Raw genomic sequence first — 19,912 nt, forward strand, 5'->3', positions numbered from 1 at the left:
GTAATAAATTATATGAAAAAACACTGCAAAAGTCTTATGTGCTGTCATATTATGGGCACTGGTAGTTATATCATTGATATAGTCAATAGGGGGTTATTTTATATACATGTATTGTTGTGTTTTTAATAGACAGTACACACACTAGCACTGGTAGATTATATAGACAGGGCGCTGTCGCCATTTTTATAAGCTACTGGTGCCCATAGAGTATGTATGGCACTAACATCACCACTAATATTACTAATACAGTACTACTACTACTACCAGTGCATAGATAAACATAACATAACACACATTCACATTGAAAATACATTGAGTTTTATATAACAATATTATGTGTGTTGTATTCAATGGGGTTTTCGCAACACTTATATTATTATTATTATTACTACTATTGATATAAATATTTAGTATTATTTTGAATGACAACTGCATTATAACTATATGTAAAGCAATAGAAAAATCAAATAAATATGAACTCAAACGCCGTGTCCTACAAATGACAGGCCGTGTTGTGTGTTGTCGACCGGCCATCACATCGACGGGCCTCACGATCGGTCGTCACTCAACTCCTTAAGGACGGCAGTCATCGCACCGATAGCTGTCATTTTTTTTGGCTAACTGTTCAAATCAATTATAATTTTGTGTATGTTTTATTTATTTTTTTAAATTTATTTATTTAAATATATCTTATATTTTATTTTAATATTTAATTAAAATATAACAAATAATTATTAATTATATATTTAACTATATATTATATCATGTAATTGATGCCAAAAAAAGTCAATAGTTTTTTTTTGAATGTTTTAAATAGTAATTATGATATAATTTTTTTTAAATGATTTTATTGAATATAATTGAAACATAATTTGATTGAGTGTTTTGTTTTGTTATTTAAAAAATAATTAAATTTTAAGTTGATTTCAACAACAAAAAAAACTAATTGATTACATATTTTTGTAGTAATATATCAGCCAATCGGTGTCGCAATTTAGTGACCATTTAGTGGTCATCTCGTTGTTTATATAACAACACCGGTATCAAGCAATTAGCCGAAGTATATTCAACACAGACAAACAATGGCCGCCTCTATGTTGGATGAACCGGTCGATCAGCAATTGGTTGCCAACAATCAGTGCGAAAATGATGGCAACTTTGCAGTCATTTGTTCCTTCTTTCACAAGTTTGGCGAACCATTGGGTATCACATACAACATACAGCACTTGAAAGATATGATTGAAGACAATGATCACCGTATGTGATGTCATCAAAAACATACACTAACTAACTATCTGTTAATTTTTGATCTTTTGATTTACTCGTAGTTAACGAAGAGTTGGTTGAGCTGCACATCAAGTTGTTGAGGAAACGACGAAAATATATTAACAAAGATAAGTGGGAACGGGCTTTAGTCAAGTTTTGTGCCGAGTATTCAAACGTCGACTCCTGGGAACTGGAAAGGTATGGCTACAAGAATAGCAAACTGTCCATCAAATTGGAGTTATTAAAGGTATTTTAACAAACAATTTATCGACACTTATTGTATAACTATTGTTTGAATTTATTTAATTGTTTATCGATATTATCTACAATTAATTCTTCAGCGCTTACTTGAGGCTCAATTTGACTACAACTCTAAGTTTAAACTTGAGGTTAATGCCAATGACGCGGCATCGCTGAGGTTATTACCGATTGGACGCGACATCAATGGTTTCATGTATTGGTATCAATTAGACTTAGACTACAACTTTAGGATCTATAAGGAAGAGGCTGAAGATGAAGAGTCTTGGTCTTTGGTTTGCCAGTAATAATCACTTTATTATATTTGATAACAAAATTACGAATTATAACTTAATCTGTTTTATGTTTTATCTTTCATCAGAAATAAGAAACAATTAGAAGAATTGATTACAAATCTCGAAGCAAACAATACTATTGGGTCACCTAAAGAAGAGACTTCTTCGTTGAGCGACACAAATGATGACAATAGTAATCTCAACAGCAAATTGTCGAGTTGTCTGAAACAGGAGTCCAACTCTAATTCAGTCGATTTATTAGACATCGAGTTAGAACAGAAGCAAAAGATAAAAACAAAGATTATGTTAAATATTAAAAACGATGACATCGTTGACGATGTAATGAAAATATGTCAAGAAATGTGTAGTGAAATGTGTGATGAAATTGAGTCGAGTTTTTGTGAGTCCAAGAATGAGCTTAAAACTGAGATAAAGAAAGAACCAATTGATGACCAAATCAATGATACACTTCATGAAAGTTATGTGTTTGGTGTTAAACAGGAACTGACAGATAATGATAATAAATGTAAAGTCAGTAGAAGTGATGATAATGATAACAACAACAATGGCAAACGTATTGTCGAAAATGGTTTGCCGACAACTGAACTTAATATTAAACCAAATTTGATGACAAAATTGGACACAAAATGTTCATCAAATCAACTAAACGAAAATACTGTGAATTGTGAGTTAAAATTAAATACTGTTAACGAAACCAAACAACTGTTGTCCATCACAGAGAAGTCCTCTATTTTTACAGACAATTTAAGTGAACTTAAAATGAATGGCTTTGATGGACATAATGTTTGTTTAAGTAATAAGAAAAATGATAAAAATAGAGAAACAGATTCTTATTTTAATAATAATAATAATAATAATAATAATAATAATAATAATAATAATAATAATAATAATAATAATAGTTATAAATTAGATGTAGATATTGATAGACTAAAATCTCAATTGGATTGTGATGTTAAGCTTGTGATGGACGACATTATCGGCAAAGTGTCAGACAATTTGTGTGCAGTTTCAGTGCAATCAACGGCTACTAAACGTCTCTCTTCACTAAACAAATCTTTATTAACGACAGGCGGCGGCCACTCATCATCCGGTGCTATAACTGACATGACATTGCTTTCAATTGAACAGACAGTTTCGGTTTTGTGCGACTTTTTAGTTGACGAAGTTTGCAGAACTTCTGACGATAGAGAAGAGACGACCTCAACATTCAGAGGTAGAGGAAGAATAAGGGGTCGCGGACTCAGTAGAGGACGTGGTAGAGGTCGAGGTAGAGGAGCGTCGACCACTTCTGCACACAAATCTAATACTACGAAGATTACTACAACAACGACAACGAGATCAGCAACTGGTAGGAGAAGAAAGAGAAGTCAATCGTCGGAAAAGACCGAAAGTAGAGAAAGAGATAACGATTTTGAAGAACCAATGCTAAACAAGAGGGCCAGTCGTCGAATAGCAGCTCTGCAAGAGAAGAAGGCGCAACAAATGTCGGAACAAGTGAAGCGCGAACAGCAAAAGATCGAGGAATTGGCCAAAAAACGAACGGCACAATTGAGTGCACTCAGAGAAGAACAGTTAGCTAATACGGGACCCAACAAAAAAAGATCTAAAAAGATAATTGAGGTAAAGATTATTCAAATGGTTTCTTTATATTACTAGTTATTTAAACATTTAAAAGTAGTTTATTTAAAAAAATTTGACACAATTTTTATGATATATGATTTGTCTTGACTTTCGAAACAAATTCATTAATATATATATTTTTCTCTTAATTTTTATGTCTTCTTTAATAGAAGAAGGGATGTCTCGATACTTCCTCTTCTGTAAGAAAGATAACAATTATTATATTCTAATAATTTCTTAAACAAATATATATATATATATATTGTTTTGTTGTGATTTAAAATTGATTTTTTTTTCTTTTAGAGCGATGAAGATCACATTGAAGAAGAAGAAGAAGAAGATGATGATGACGATGATTCGGATGCCTCGGAAGATAAGAAACACAAGAAAAGAAGAGGTCGTAAAAGGAAACGAAAACACGGCCCCAATTCGCGGCCGTGGGAAGAGAGCGACTCTTCAAACAAATCTGATGAGTCTCAAGAAGATGAAGAAGAGCACGAAGACGAAGAAGAAGAAGTACTAAAGTTTGAAGACAATGAAGACGAGTTTGCGTGCGAAGAGTTCGATCCCGACGCCGAACCTGTTGTTGTACGACGCGCTCGGACTGTCAAAAAAGGTTTGAAAATTCATTTTTTAAAATATATTTTTCAGTATTTTGTAAATGTTTTTTGTTGTTATAATTACAGTCCGTTCGGTCAGTCCTGACGATAACGAGCCAAGCAGTGAATCAGAAGTCGAAAATGATGACAAACCGTGTGGTCGGTGCGGGAAATATGATCACCCGGAATGGGTATGTCCTCCATATTATTTTATATTAAAATTATCATATTTAATGAATTTTATTATATCATGAAAACACAGATACTTTTATGTGATAAATGTGACGAAGGATTTCATACGGCATGTCTTCGTCCGCCATTACTTATGATACCAGACGGCGACTGGTATTGTCCACCGTGTGAACACGTGAGCCATACAATTGATTACTTTTTTGTTAATGTTTTGTAATTATGATTTAAATAATATTTTTTTATTTGTTGCAGAAAATGTTGTGTCAAAAATTACACGAAGAATTGGCCACAATATCTGTTCATTGGGTGAAAAAAGAAAGAGAAGAACTACGCAGACAACGACTTAAATATGTGGCCATTAGTGTAGATAACATATTGAAGAATTCGGGTCCAAGAAATTTAAAGAATGAAACGGAACAGACCGACGATTTGATTAATGATGGAGAAAATGATGATAATGTTAATGAAAATGACGAAATTGATGACAAAAGTAGTAATAAAAAGAAGAGTAAAAATCGTCGACGAATATACAACAGTGACGATGAAGATGATGAAGAAAATAGTGATGATGTTGACGATGATGAGGATAGCGATCGTGAAGACGATATTGGAAGAGCTCTTTGGTCAGATGAGTCAGAAGACGAAGTGGACAAATATGCGGCCATCAAATCGCGCCGTAATAGGAATCGCAAAAATATTAACTATAAATTTCAAGAGTTTGACGAATTAATAAAGTCGGCGATTGAATTGGAAATTGATGGTGACTTCGATGTCGATGATGTCGATGATGTCGATGATGTCGACACAGAAGCTACTGGTGTTATGCAAAGCAAAGGCAAAGACATGTCTAATATAATCGCCAGTAATAAGGGAGAAGAACTTGACTTTAGTTTGACTCCAATTGAAGAAAAAACTGGAGAACCAAAAGCTGACGAACAAACAACAGCTGTTGAAGAAAAGGCCGGTAATGATATGACTGACGAGCAAAAGACAATTGTTAAGAATGATGTTGAAGAAGAAGAAGAAGAAGACGACGATGAGGAAGAACATCAGAAAGAAGAATCTGATGAAAAAACTAAATCTAAAAGTGGCTCAAAAAAGAATAAAAAACGAAGAAGAGATTCATCAGCAGCTGCTCGTAAACGACATCGAGGTCTTAATGATTTGTCAGACACTACTGAAGATGATGACTACGGCGATGAGGACTTTAAAGGTGATGACTCTGACGCTACAGAATTAGAAGCGTCAGATGAAGAGTTTGTTGATGACGAAGAAACTGACGACGACATGTCTGATGCTTCCGATTATAAGCCTCGACGGCGTTCAACGAGATATTCTAGCAGTAAATCAAAGAGTAAATCCAAAAATAAAAGTCGGCAGAAAAATATTGGCCGAAGAGGTTATAGAAGAGATGCGTTTGTTGTTAGCAGTGATGATAGTGATGGCAGCTATCGACCGGGCGGTCGTTCAAAAGCTCGATCGGCGGCCAGAAAAAGGGTTTGTTATAAGGAGGAGACTTCAGAAAGTGACGAAAGCGATAACAAGTATTATAAACCGGCCAACACTAAGAAGAAAACAAAATTCGATTCTGAAAGCAGTGAAGAGGAATGGGGACAACCAAAAGAGTCGAAGACCTCCAAAGCTGAGAGGAAATTGAAAAAACTTTGGGCAGAAAGTGATGATGAAGAGGAAGAAGACGAAGAAGTAGACGAGGAAAACGAGGACAATGAAGATGAAAGTGAAGACGAAATTAAACCAAAAGATAAAGTTTTGCCTCAAAAATCATCTAAAGATAATACTGACCAACAATTAACTATGAAAGGAAAACCACGACTTTCAAAGGCAAAAGGTTTGGCAAATCTGAAAGAAGAATCCGATGAAGAGGTAGACGAAGAAGAAGATGAGGAAGAATTTAAAGATGAAAGTGATTTTAATGCTAAAAAATTATCGAAAAACAGTAAAAAATCTAAAGATGTTATTCAAGAAAATGAAAAATCAATGATTAAAGTTAATGATAAATGTAGTGAACTGTTAGGTGATAGTAATAATAAAACAATTCTTAGTGAGACAATCATGTCTACTGTTGTTGACAATCAAGTGAACGCTAATGTTGTATCATTACCGCCACCACCGCCTCTATTAGTTAACAAAGATAGTCATTATTTGTCAACACCAGTAGTGCCCAATTCAGCAACAACTGCTATAGTATCACATATGGTGTCACCAAATATTACACAATTACAAAATAGTTATCCACCAAATACTGTTCCCATTGATGGCAACTATAACAAGAATCCAAATAATTTAGACTATTATTCAGTGCCACCGATGGAAGCATACTCAGCCTCACGGCCACCACCATTGAAACCCGCGTCTGTCAACGAACCCTATATTCAACAGTCGAGTCCACCGAGAATTATGACATTAGACTCAAACCCCAGTGGTTATCCACCGAGACATCCAATACATGACTATACACGACCTCCTATTGGACATTCATTACAAACGCCTAAAGGTGTTATAGATCATCGAATGGAAAGACCATATTTGGGACATAATATTCCACCAAATGTTGGCCCAATGCCACCATATGCTGGCCATCCTCCACATGCTGCTCATCCCCCACATGCTGCCCATCCTCCACCTCATCTTAACGAACAAAGACCACCTGGATCAGCCACACATGGTTTTCCAGGTCATTTTTATCCACAAGTTGCAGAAGCTGCTCATCCATATTACGCTCGACCACCAGCGCCTGTTTCTACAGCTCATGAAGCACCTCCATTTGCATCTCCACATGTTAGACAACCAATTAGTAGTGCACCACCAAACACAACTGGTCCATCACAGCCACCGCGCACATCAGCCCCCGTAACCAGTCCAGCAATATCTGGTCAAACACCACCAAATTATAGGCCACTTAGCGGACCTCATTGGACACAACCCGGTGCCACAAATCGACCACATATGCCTCCTTATAATTATCCGGGACATCCTGCAGCAAATCCATACTATAGACAGCCAGCACCTGGACAACCAATTACTGGTCATCCACAACCACCACCACATATGATGCCATTACAGCCGTCGCCTTATCCACCGCCATATGGCCAAAACTATGGCTACTTTGGCCCCAATGCCGGTGTGGCCGGCGGACCGAATGGCGCTTTTATGATCCAAAATTTGTTACAACACAGCAGACCACCGCACGTGCCTGAGGACAGTCAACGTATACCTGCGACAGCTCCGATAACTTCGACAGCAGCTGCACCACCAACTAATACCGGTACCACTTTAACAACAGCACCAGCTAAAACATCTGGTCGAGGAAGAGGCAGTAGAGGGGGTAGAGGTAGTAGAGGTAGTCGACGATCACAAGAGTCAAGGCCTCCTCCTTCTCCTAATAATAATAATAATACTAATAATAATAATAATACTAATAATAATAAGTCAACTACTTATGTCACACAGAAATGAGAGGCATTTAATTAATTTAGTTATTTAACAAACTATTATTTTATAATTTTTGTGTCAAACCATTTATGTGTATAAATAGCATTTTACAAACACATCGATAACATTTAAGTTTTATTTTAACTTAAATTTTCATTTGTTTAATTGCAATCAAAATATCATTTATTTAATTTCTTTTTAATATTATCTTTAGTATCTGTATTATGTTTTTTCAGATTTGTTTTTCTTATATGAATAATAATTTTTAAAAATTTGTAAATATAGTTGAATTTAATTGTATCACCAAAATCATTGAAATTATGGTTATTATTATTATTTTGTATAAATTAATCAAATTATATACTATTTCCTAATTATGATTATTAATATAGAGATCTCATTAGTAAAACATTATATTTACTGAAAAAAACTCATAATTTATTTTTTATTAAAACATTTGGGAAAGCAATTTTTATAAACAATATAATTTTACGGTAAAATAAATTTAAATATTACTATAAATACATCAAACAATACAAGTTTTATCTGATAGTATTTACTGTAAGAATAATTATTGTATTTCATATTTATAAATATATCATAAATAACACGGTTTCCTAAATATTATTTTTTTTTCTCAATATTTGATACAAAAATAAATCTCTATGTTTAGCATTAGTTATATACGCAAATCATAAACTAAATGGTTTATCCCATCAAATATGAAATTAAAATACTAATATAAAAATGAAATCAACATTTCAAACAAATGTATATTTAATTTATTTTTAATGACATATAATTACATAAAATATAAATATTAAATAGACATATAATGTATTATGATAAAGCAAACTTATTTATAATTAATTTTTACAAAATTATATAAAAGATGTTTAAAATGATAAAAATAAAATCTTGTATTAAATTTTAAAAATCGCTATATTTATTATTTTAATACAAATATTAAACGATAAAATTAATATTAGATAATTAATTTTAATTATTTTGGAAAATTTAAATAATCTTTAATAAAAAAAATTGGAAAAAAACTATTAGTTTTTGAATAGTAATAAATCAGATGAATATATTCAATCAGTGTATTCAATAACAACAAATAATAATCATTATATTTAAATATTTCTATGACTGATATATTAATAATTGATTTCTGTTTAATACATTTTTTTTATATCTATTTTTGTTTTAATAGAAACATACAAATGAAAAAACAGCCAAAATTTGTTATCTGTTTTTCTGTCCTTTTCTCTTATCTGCCATTCCTTTGCTTTAATTTCTGTTAGTTTGGTTTGAAAGTCTTTCCTTTGGATAACATAGTTTGAATCGATAGCCCAATCCTTGTATTGTGTAATTATTTGCGCACAGGTAGGTCGCTCATCATAAACGGGAAACAAAGTTTTGCAAAATATGGATATAATATTACAATACTTTTCAGACCAATCGTAGGATTCATATTTAGTTTTTGGACTAAAATTAACGAAAAAAAAATTATGTATGAATTTATTGTAAATATTTATTATTATTTTGAATCATTACTAACTCATTGATATCGGTGTCAAATAATGTTTGAGCGATTTGACCGATACTATAGACATCGGATTTTGTGGAATATTTCTTATTATAAACTTCTGGTGCCATATATTTTGATGTACCGACACATTTGCTTTGTGTTTGCATTGAATTTTCCAAAACCTTAATCAATCCCAAGTCACCCAACTTAACAAATCGACCGTTAATTACATTATTGGCAATCAATATGTTATCGGGTTTGAGATCGCAATGAATTACTGGTGGATTCAATTCATGCAAATATTTGACACATTCTAATAGCTCTTTGAATAGTTGACACGTTATGTAATATTCTAAATAATCCATTGGTTTATCATTTTTTCTATCAAATACCTGTCCTTTTAAATCAATAACAGTTTTCAGATTCAGTGAACAAAACTCCATTTGAATATAAATTGTATTTTTATAGTCCCAAACATATAAGGTTTCGACGACAAACTCAGAGAAAAATTTACTACATTTTTCAATTTCTTGCATTAAATTTTCTTTACCTAAGTTTATATATATTTTTTTCAACAATTAATAATAATAATACTCATTAATATTTACTACATTTTTCAGTTTCTTGTATCACATTTTCTTCACCTATTAATATAATATATGTATATATTTTTAAATTTAATAATAATATTTGTCATAACTTATTATTATTATAAGTAATTAGAAAATAATTATAATAATTACTTTTAATTTCCATTATTTTAAGAGCTGTTATCTCTTTTGATAAATTATTACTAACTTTGTGTACATTTCCAAAGCTTCCCCGACCAACTAATTTTAAACTATTGTAACAACGTTTATATGAATTGGTTAGTAAATCTATAATTAAAACATATTCAAAATAATGTTATAATTCAATTTTTAAATATTTTTTATTCAAACCATTGTCGATAACGTTTTCCGACTCTTTTTTAATTTTATCGATTGTTTTTATAATAAATTGTCTCATATTATCATTTAATTCAAATGCTTTATAATTTTCCATTAATTCATTTAACATATCGACTATTTTGTCAAAATATTTAACAATAGAAACAATTATATTAATTAATTTCATTACAATTTTCTTTATATTTATATTATTATTATCATAAATTGTTATCAAATTTGTCAGATCATTAACAACAATAGTTATTATTTGTAAATGTTTATCAAACAGTTGTTGAAATAAATCCATTTGTTGAATATAAATAAAATGATAAGTTTTATATGTGATCCCTAATTGATTGATGCAATAATCCATAATATTTTGACAGTTGGTATCAATTTGTTTATTATTGATAACATCATATAATTTACCGTTTACTTCACATAAATGTGTTATATAATCGCCTTTATATGAAATAACTTTAATAACATTGGGGTTCATATAATTATTGGGAAACACCATTATCTTTGAATGTGGTTTATAAATATTTTCATTGTGTACAAGTGTGCCATAATAATAAACTAGATCATTTTTACCCTTAAAATAATATCGACCCCCACCCATACACAACATTTCAATATCATTATATATGTTAATCAATTTTTTCGGTCTAAATATAGTGTAATCCGTGTCATTCAAGCCTAATCTATTTAGACGATTGAAACCCCAACTATATACCTGTCCATCCATTGCCAATGCAAACGAACAAATGTCGTAACAATGAATCGATTTTATGATATCATTATCAGTGAAAAGCACTTTCTCGGGGACTGTTATGTCTTGATTGTTAGTCTTTAAACTATTATTATTATTATTAATATCTGTTGTGCCAATCTGTCCCCAATTATTACGGCCCCAACCGTACACCTCATTATCTGTGGTCAGCACTAGTGTATGATATCGACCACAACTTACTTGTTTTGCAACAAAATCTTTGCCATCGATTTGTATTTTACGAGGCCTTTGATAAAGTTGTGGACCAGCAGTGGTTGGTATTCCCAAAATACCCCATTTATTATAACCAAAGCTGTAAATAGTTTGATCACTGCAGTGACAAACAACAAAATATTTACCACTAATAAACTCTTGAATTTTTTTATCCGACAATTCAATGATTTCTTGCGGTTCGCACACATAATTCTGGTGTCCAAAACCCAACTGTCCCCAAGTGTTAGCTCCCATTCCATATACTTTGTCTGTATTGGTAACAAACAACATATTAGTACCTCTAGAGTCGTCAAACACATAGAATAAATCAATTTTAGTGATCAATTCATTCATTATAATCATTGATTCATTGGTTAATTAAATTGAATTATTAATAAAATTTTATTATTATTACTGTATTTCACAGTTATAATGATTATTACAGTACTTTACAGAAACAATTTAATAGATAAAATGCACTGTAAAAATGTTTTTTAGCAATAACAAAAAAAACTTATTTCATCATGCATTAAAAAAATAATCGTTAATATTAATATTAATATTATATTGTATAATATTTATAGATATTTTTAAAAACAATTTCCATTAAAGATTATTATTATCTAAAATTATCAATCGTAATAATATAGTAATATATCATACATTTGTTTCTATGCTATTTATCTAAAACATATCATATATTGAAAAATAAATATATTTATTTAGTTATAATAATTTTTTATTATGCTGAATATTATCAAAAATTAATTTAATTACATTCAAATAAAATATACAATATATAACATAAATAATTATTATAAGATAAACAACAATTAGAGCATATATTTACAATTTTTCTTAATAGTATTTCTTATATGTTTTTGAATAAATAGTAATTACAAATTGTGAAAATTATACTATAAATTATAAGTACTAGACATCCATAAAAAGTTTGAAAGTGTGTGAATACAGACCAACCATTATATACAACATTTCGTATGGATATTATGGCTGCGTTTTGGGGTATAATGTATTGCATGTATTGTAGATAATTAGGCAATGACTCGGTTGGCCAAAAACAACCCGATATTATAGATTGTGAAAATAGTGTACTAATTAATATAATCTAATTAAAAAATAAATAGTTATTTTATAATTTATTATTTAAACAAAATTTAAAAGTTCAAACTTACAAATATTTTGTATATATCGTCAAAGTATAGCATAACTGTTGTGCCAAAAGTCATGCCCTCAACAGCACTCAATGCGGTTAATATGTATGCATCCAAATATGTACCATAGAGTGGATAATTAAAAACATCAAATACAGTGATGACATATATTAGCGATTGTATTAAAATATGAAACAATGCTATTAGCGATTGTGTTATGAATACCTCCATAGGCTTTATACCGGCACTCATATAGCGATCCAAATATCCGTATTGACGATCATAAATTAGATTCATTAAAAACCCGATGACCAGTGCGGTATGACTCTGAGTGGTGGCCACTATAAAAGCGGGTACAATAAAGCTGTTATATGTTATATTAGACGATTTCTGAAAATGGACATCAATTGGCAGTGAATATGCCATTGGATTTTGACCTATAGTTTGACTAAATTTACGGATCACACCAATGATAGAGTCAAATAAATAAAACTGTCCGTAATATCCAATCACAGGATTACTCATATCGATTGACAATTTAATTGTCGATGAATTGGAGTCGTCGTCAATCATATTCTTGTTATCAATTATTTGACTTTTCAATTGATCACTAAATCCTTCGCCAATGAAAATCGATAAATGATTTCTTCCCAAAATCAATGAATTATAGGCCAATGTATTGGAATTGTAATAATTTATATAAAAGGTTTGATTATTCAATGATTGAGTAAATTGTGCGGAAATGGTGTTATCATCAGTAATATCATTGTTGACGATAGCAATGGGTATATTATATGGTTCACCAAATGATGCATTTGCTATAAATATAACAATCAATGGTAGTATATAATAAAATAGGTATATCGCTGGACGGCCTTTAGTTTCAATTAGATTTCTTAATACCAGTGCTTTAATACGTTGAAAGTTGAACTCACTTTTAGCAACTATTTGATTGTTTTCTATACTATTTTTGTTAGTATTGCTGATATTTATTAATGGTTCAGTTATATTATTGTTTTTATAATCATCACTTTTATCTATATATTTTTTACATAACATCCAATAGACATCATCGAGTGTTGAGCACCGATACATTTCTATTAATTTTTTAGGCGATTCGTGTGCCAAACAATAGCTATTATATATAAAAGCAACTGAATCCGCATGTCTGGCCTCATCGGTATAGTGAGTCGTTATTATAACTGTTGTATCTTTTTATATAAAAAATAAATAAGAAAAATAAGGTATTTTAATAATTAAATCTATTAACCATTTTGATGGCATATTTGCTCCAAGTATTCCCAAATACGATATCTGAGTATTGAGTCGACACCGACTGTTGGCTCATCCAATAGTAATAGTTTTGGTGAATGCATTAGTGTTATGGCCAGTGATACTAATCTTTGTTGTCCACCACTCAAACTGTTGACATTTTGGTCCAGAGGTGCCAATTGTAACAATGATTTTAATTCATTAATACGATTGTCAAGAGTTTTACTATTTATTTGATATATGAGTCCATAATAATGAAACATTTGTTTGATAGTAAACTCATTAAAAAGTGCTATTTCTTGTGGCATATATCCCACACCCGGACCGGGAATATCCAATTGTTTGTCATATGGTTTGCACCCAAATATAAATATATTACCGGATTGTGGTTTGAGTCGACCTAATATTAGTTTAATTAATGTTGTTTTACCCGAACCATTGCATCCCAACAATGCAAATATTTGGCCTAAAATAATATCAGAGTATATAAATACTATAATTTTTTAAATAATCTATATATTTGTATAAACTAATGAAATTTGTAAATTGTTTTTCAAACAATTTTATTATTAATAAAATGAAACAATATCGAAAATTTAACAATTTCTAACTAGATAATATTCATAACTATTTTTTAATAGCTATTATAGTTATTATATATAAAAAATTATAAATTATCACTATATTTACATTATTTATAGATAATTTAAAAATTATTAAATTAGTTAAATTAAGACAATATTAAATATATTGTTTTGTAGATTTATAACAAAAGATTATTATAAACTTCTTTACCTTTAATTAATTTTAAAGAAAATTTATTTAACACATTTACAGATGGCTTATAATTAAAATTAATATTTTGCACATTTACTGCATAACTATCTATAATATTAAACTTATTATTATTATTAGTATCACAATTCATAATTAACAATAGTCTCAACTATTACTTTCTATTTTATCTACAAATATGATTTTTAACTAAATTTTTTAGATTTTAACAATTTTATAATTTAGGAACTTTGATAATATTGTGAATATTTTTCATATTAATTTAAGTTAATAATATTATAATACAACTGACAATTATATAACTGACATAAAAAACATGAACACAAAAAAATATAAATTGATACAGGTATTAACTTTTTTTAATGTATACAAAATGCAAAAAATAATTTTGAAGGTTATTTATTAGAAGTTTCAATTTGCCCTTAATAATTGATATGAAAATAATTACAATATAATACATTTTTAATGATTATTCTTACTAAATGTATTTTTTAAAAATAAACAATTACTAAAAATTTTCGTCAACATTGATGTGATGAATATTTTTTTTTTATAAAAAAATTATATAAATAAATAATAATTGTAAATTACGATTTGTAATAATAATTTTGTAAATGATAATAATTATAACTTTGCTTATGTTAAAGATAATTTATAATTATGAATCTAAGTTGACATATCATTTTGTTAATATAATATTTAAATGTAACAATTATAAGTAATTTTTCAATATCAAATAATTTGATGTTGATAAATTAATTAAATGTACGTATATATACTAAATACACTAAACTACATATGTATTTGCTGTCAAATTTAAACTATTGTTGATTGATAAGTATTAATACAAGTATTTAACTTATTGTAATATCAGAGTTACTGTATATTTAAAAGTTATTTATTAACTTTGCAAGTTTAATTACTTAATAGCAATATTATATAATTTATTATTTTAACTTGGTCACTTTTATTAACTGTAATTTTTAAACAATTTGTCACATCTGGATAATATTTTAATTATAACTCTCTAAAAATATATAAAAATAATTTTTTATATTACTATTTAAGATCGTTATTAAAATTTTTATCATAATTCATGATTTTATATACAGTATATGCTGTATAATATTTATTTTATTATAAATTATATTTTGAAAATTATTGTTTTTATATTATATAAAAAAAACAATATATAAATATAATATTAATGACATTGTATATAAAAAGACAACAAAACGGAATTACCGTACAATTAAAATGTTAAAATATTAGTACAAATGCTGTAATCAAACCAAATAAAATGCTAATTCAATATTCATTAAATACTTATAAATATCTTTATATTAATTGTTGTATTTTTATTACATTTAAGATAAGAATTTTACATACAATACGAATTTTGAATTATTTTTAATAAACGAAATTTTAATACTAATTGCTACAAATTTAAAATCAACTAAACAAATAATAATTATTAAATAAAAAAAATATAATATGATTTTCATTCAAATTCAATCATGTTTTACTTATTTGTATTATATAATGTTTATACAATACAACGATACAGTTATTATTAATAAATTAAATTTATATAATATGGACAGTAAACACTATACTGTAATATATGATAATTATTATAGATTTTTTATATATAATTAAATCATAAAAAATATAATTTGAATAATGCATTATTTAATTAATATGTTATGTACGATATACTGTAAATACTTAATATATATTGTATTAATGCTGATATTATGTGAATTTTGAATAATTGATTTAAAAAACATTAATTATCATAATATTAATTCTTAAAACATTTAGTTAAAATTAAATCAGATGATACTTTATTGTGAATATTTAAATAATAGATAAATTTAGACAAACAAAATAAATGATTAGATATATTGTTTAAACTGATAGTTGATATCATAATCAAGCAATACATCGGGTGTCGTACGGCTTCTTTGACTTCGACGACTGTGATGTACGGCTTCAGTACTGCTCAAGGATTTCATTTGAACGCCAACACTGGCTTCGGTGTCATCACTGACCGACCCATCTGTCGACATATCTGAGTCATCCACTGATCCGCTGCTAACGTCAGTCCATTCACTGGAATTATGCGATAATTTTTCGTCAAACTCTTTACGTTTTAGTCGTCTCAGGTATAGTATCACAAATATAGTCAACAATACAATCACAGCCAATGCTGTCAATAATAGCGACACATATGTAACCAAAGATGTAAAGCTAACTAAAGATAATTTAAAAATATTTTTTTAAAATTTAATTTTATTAATATATTTTGTGTTAACAAACTTTTTTCAACTAAAAGTATAGTTTGAGTGTCGATTCCAAACTTATTCTTAACCGAACAGTTGTATTCACCAAAATCCGACTAAAATTATCAATAATGTAATAAAAGTCAACATAAGTATCGAAATCTAAATTGTAGTAATTTAGTTGAAAATATTACCAATTTTGCATTATATATGACAACAGTAGATAAAATAGTCGACTCTCCGGGTATACGATTGTCATTGATATTAATACCACGATTAGTATCAATAGTTACTTTCTAACAAATAATATATATATATATAAAATTCATTAATTATAAATTTATAATATAATATATACATTTAAGAATATAATATTAAACATCAAACATTAATATTATTATTTAAAAAAATAATAACATATAAAAATTAATACTTGTCTATTATGATACCAAACAATTTGACTCGGCTTAGGCATTGATTCAATATAGCACCCGATATTTACTGTCTCACCCAACAGTCCATAATGTATATATGGATCGTGAATACGTGGCGATCCTTTTAATAATTAGTTAATAAAATAGTTATAATAAAATTAGTTTTGTACTTAAGATGTACTGTAAGAACAAACACACCATTTATTTGAATTATGGAAACGGATGTTATTTCAGAAAAGCCTTTGACGGCAGCCCTACATATATATTTGCCAGCCTTGGAATCGGTCACATCTTTAACCACTAGTTCCGCTTCGGTGGCCAACACTTTATGTTTATCCTTCATTTTCCACGTGATATCGGGTTTAGGATTTCCTTCGACATCACATTTAAGTCTCACATCGCGACCCAAGTCTACACCGTAAACATAATCAGGCGGTGCCTTCAATATAGGTCCGTACGATATGTCCAGAGTATGGGACACTTTATTACTGCCCACCGAATTGCTAACTTGACAGACAACTACAGCACCGTTCATATGTCTGTCCACTGCGGACAGTGTTAGTTGTGTTTCGTGATCGCCGACAATAATTTCGTCGTTTTTGAACCATTTATACAATAATACGTTGGGACTGGCTTTCGCCTCACAGCTAAGTATTATAGTATCGCCGACTTTTGTCTGACCTATTGGTTCCAACAATTGAATCTGTATTTCCGGTGCATATTTCACATCAAAACGTATGGACGCATCCAACTGTTCACTGACAGCTGTGCTCTCTGCCCGACAGACAACTGTCCGATTGTCATACTCTTTGCTGGCGATGAACAACCACTTTGATTGTGCATTAAATCGTTTTCCGTCCGATAGAGTCTGTGTCCAATAAGTGACATTTTTGGTCGACACTGGCTCTCCCGTCGAGTAAAACCAATTTAACTATTGTTTTAAATTTTTTTAAAAATTGTTTTAAATACTTATCAAACAATATATATATACTTCTGGTGCTGGTTTACCGCCATTGGCTTCACAATTGAGTTCAATTAGAGTACCTTCAGTAGTATGCAGCAAATCTCCCTGTGCCTGGACCTGTACTATAATTGGCGGATTGGGTGGCACCAGCACAGTCAGTACTGCGCTTCGGGATCTAATTCCCGGAACTTTATTGTCAGTGCTTCCACTGACTTGACATTGAAAAATAGCGTCGTCTTCAATTGATACCGAAGTAATTTCAAGTGAATAATCGCCTATAAATATGTTTTACAATTATAAACAATAAATAAGTTTACAAAACAATTATTAATTGCAAGCCTTCATCATCTTTGCCAATCATAGTATATCTGGAAAAACCACTCAAATTGCGTTCAATGCCTAAACCAAAACCATCTCTTGTCCCTATCGTTTGAATTTGCAAATGAAATAACATTGAAATTACATTTTAATTCAAATAATTACAAAAATATTAAGATATCTCAGTCCAAGACATTACACTGAATTGTGCCGACTTTATTGGCCACCCGACAGGTCAGAGTTACACTACGACCGGCCACTACTGTTTGATCGCCCGGTTCTATTACAAAGCGCTGTTGTATTACTTAAAATTAAAAAATAATAATAATTATTATTTATCAAATATTTAATTTTTTTGAAACAATTTTCAATGTACATTACTTTGTGAATTGCTATAATTAAATTGAATAACTAAATAGTTAATTATAAACAATTTAGATAGGTTGTACCGAAACATTATTGTTACTAATTTTATTATTGGTCAACATTTTTTTTGATCGACTACACTATATTAAAAAAGTTTTTTTTATAGAAAAAATGATATATAAATTTGAATCATTGATTGCATAGATGATCAAATTGATAATAACGCCCATTACTGGTATGCTAACCTACTTTAGTCCATATTATAACAATCATACAATAATATAAATATTATTTACAACTACGGTCTACAAGTCAATGATATTTTAACAAATGTAATTTGATATTACAGTATATGATTGTATAATAAATTAACAATATTATATACAGTAAACTGTGATATTTTGTCTATAGAAATATGCTATATTTTGTTTGTCAAAATGTTGTTTGTGTATATTGATTGCAATTTTTTTTATTTTAAATATAAATTAAAATAAATTGCAACTAATTATTTAATGAATATTTTCTTATTTTACACTATTTTTAAATTAAGAATTTTTATTTATTTATATTAGTATATTAACTATATTATGATATTATCAAGTCTTATACTAAATTGAATAATTTTAGGATTAATAATTCAAATTGAGGAAATATTCATATTTCTATCTGATGTTTAGATACCCAGAGGCTATTTTAGCAAATAAAAAACTAACAAAATTAGCTAAAAACATAGTTTTATATTCATTTCTAAATTTGTAAGTTTAAATAACTTTACTGCATATATATATATATATATATATATATATATATATATATATATATATATATATATATATATATATATATATATAAATTTTATATATAGTAAACATAATAATTACAGTATATATCATAAATATATTATTTACAACAAAACACCTTGATTATTTCCTCTGTAATATCCCTAAAATTTATATTATTAAAGTGACAGTTAAAATTAGCATGCAAATAACACTGTATGCTAAATAAATTACTGTACATTATTAGATAAAATTAATTAATATCTATAATTAATCAATCAATAAATTTATACTTTTAAGTATTTTAATTTACTAATATTAATTATTTTTAAAATTACTAAATACTTTATATTTTTATAAATAATATAGCAATTTATATTGAATAATTGAATATA

At 28.8% G+C, this 19,912-nt stretch overlaps 2 protein-coding genes across 2 annotated transcripts; one reads left to right on the top strand and one right to left on the bottom strand.

Annotated features, from left to right (window-relative positions):
• The first annotated feature begins 415 nt into the window (after nt 1-415).
• On the top strand, nt 416-7,711 carry LOC128962354 (remodeling and spacing factor 1-like). The gene is made up of 11 exons (XM_054308728.1): nt 416-646; nt 967-1,257; nt 1,329-1,513; nt 1,608-1,807; nt 1,886-2,675; nt 2,730-3,443; nt 3,614-3,643; nt 3,747-4,059; nt 4,130-4,233; nt 4,305-4,409; nt 4,487-7,711. The coding sequence occupies exons 2-11, from the start codon at nt 1,083-1,085 to the stop codon at nt 7,709-7,711; spliced, it is 5,841 nt and encodes a 1,946-aa protein (XP_054164703.1). The 5' UTR covers nt 416-646; nt 967-1,082.
• Nucleotides 7,712-16,269: 8,558 nt separating this feature from the next.
• On the bottom strand, nt 16,270-18,829 carry LOC128962355 (irregular chiasm C-roughest protein-like). The gene is made up of 9 exons (XM_054308730.1): nt 18,754-18,829; nt 18,572-18,676; nt 18,394-18,477; nt 18,082-18,329; nt 17,289-18,021; nt 17,090-17,211; nt 16,851-16,952; nt 16,694-16,772; nt 16,270-16,628 (listed from the first exon to the last, which is right to left on the bottom strand). Exons 1-9 carry the CDS (start codon nt 18,827-18,829, stop codon nt 16,270-16,272), a joined length of 1,908 nt encoding a protein of 635 aa, XP_054164705.1.
• Nucleotides 18,830-19,912: the final 1,083 nt, after the last annotated feature.

The sequence above is a fragment of the Oppia nitens genome, unplaced genomic scaffold (genome assembly GCF_028296485.1).
Source record: "Oppia nitens isolate AA-2021 unplaced genomic scaffold, nextdenovo-longstitch-racon4-pilon3 scaffold6_pilon_pilon_pilon, whole genome shotgun sequence".
Classification (NCBI taxonomy): domain Eukaryota; kingdom Metazoa; phylum Arthropoda; class Arachnida; order Sarcoptiformes; family Oppiidae; genus Oppia; species Oppia nitens.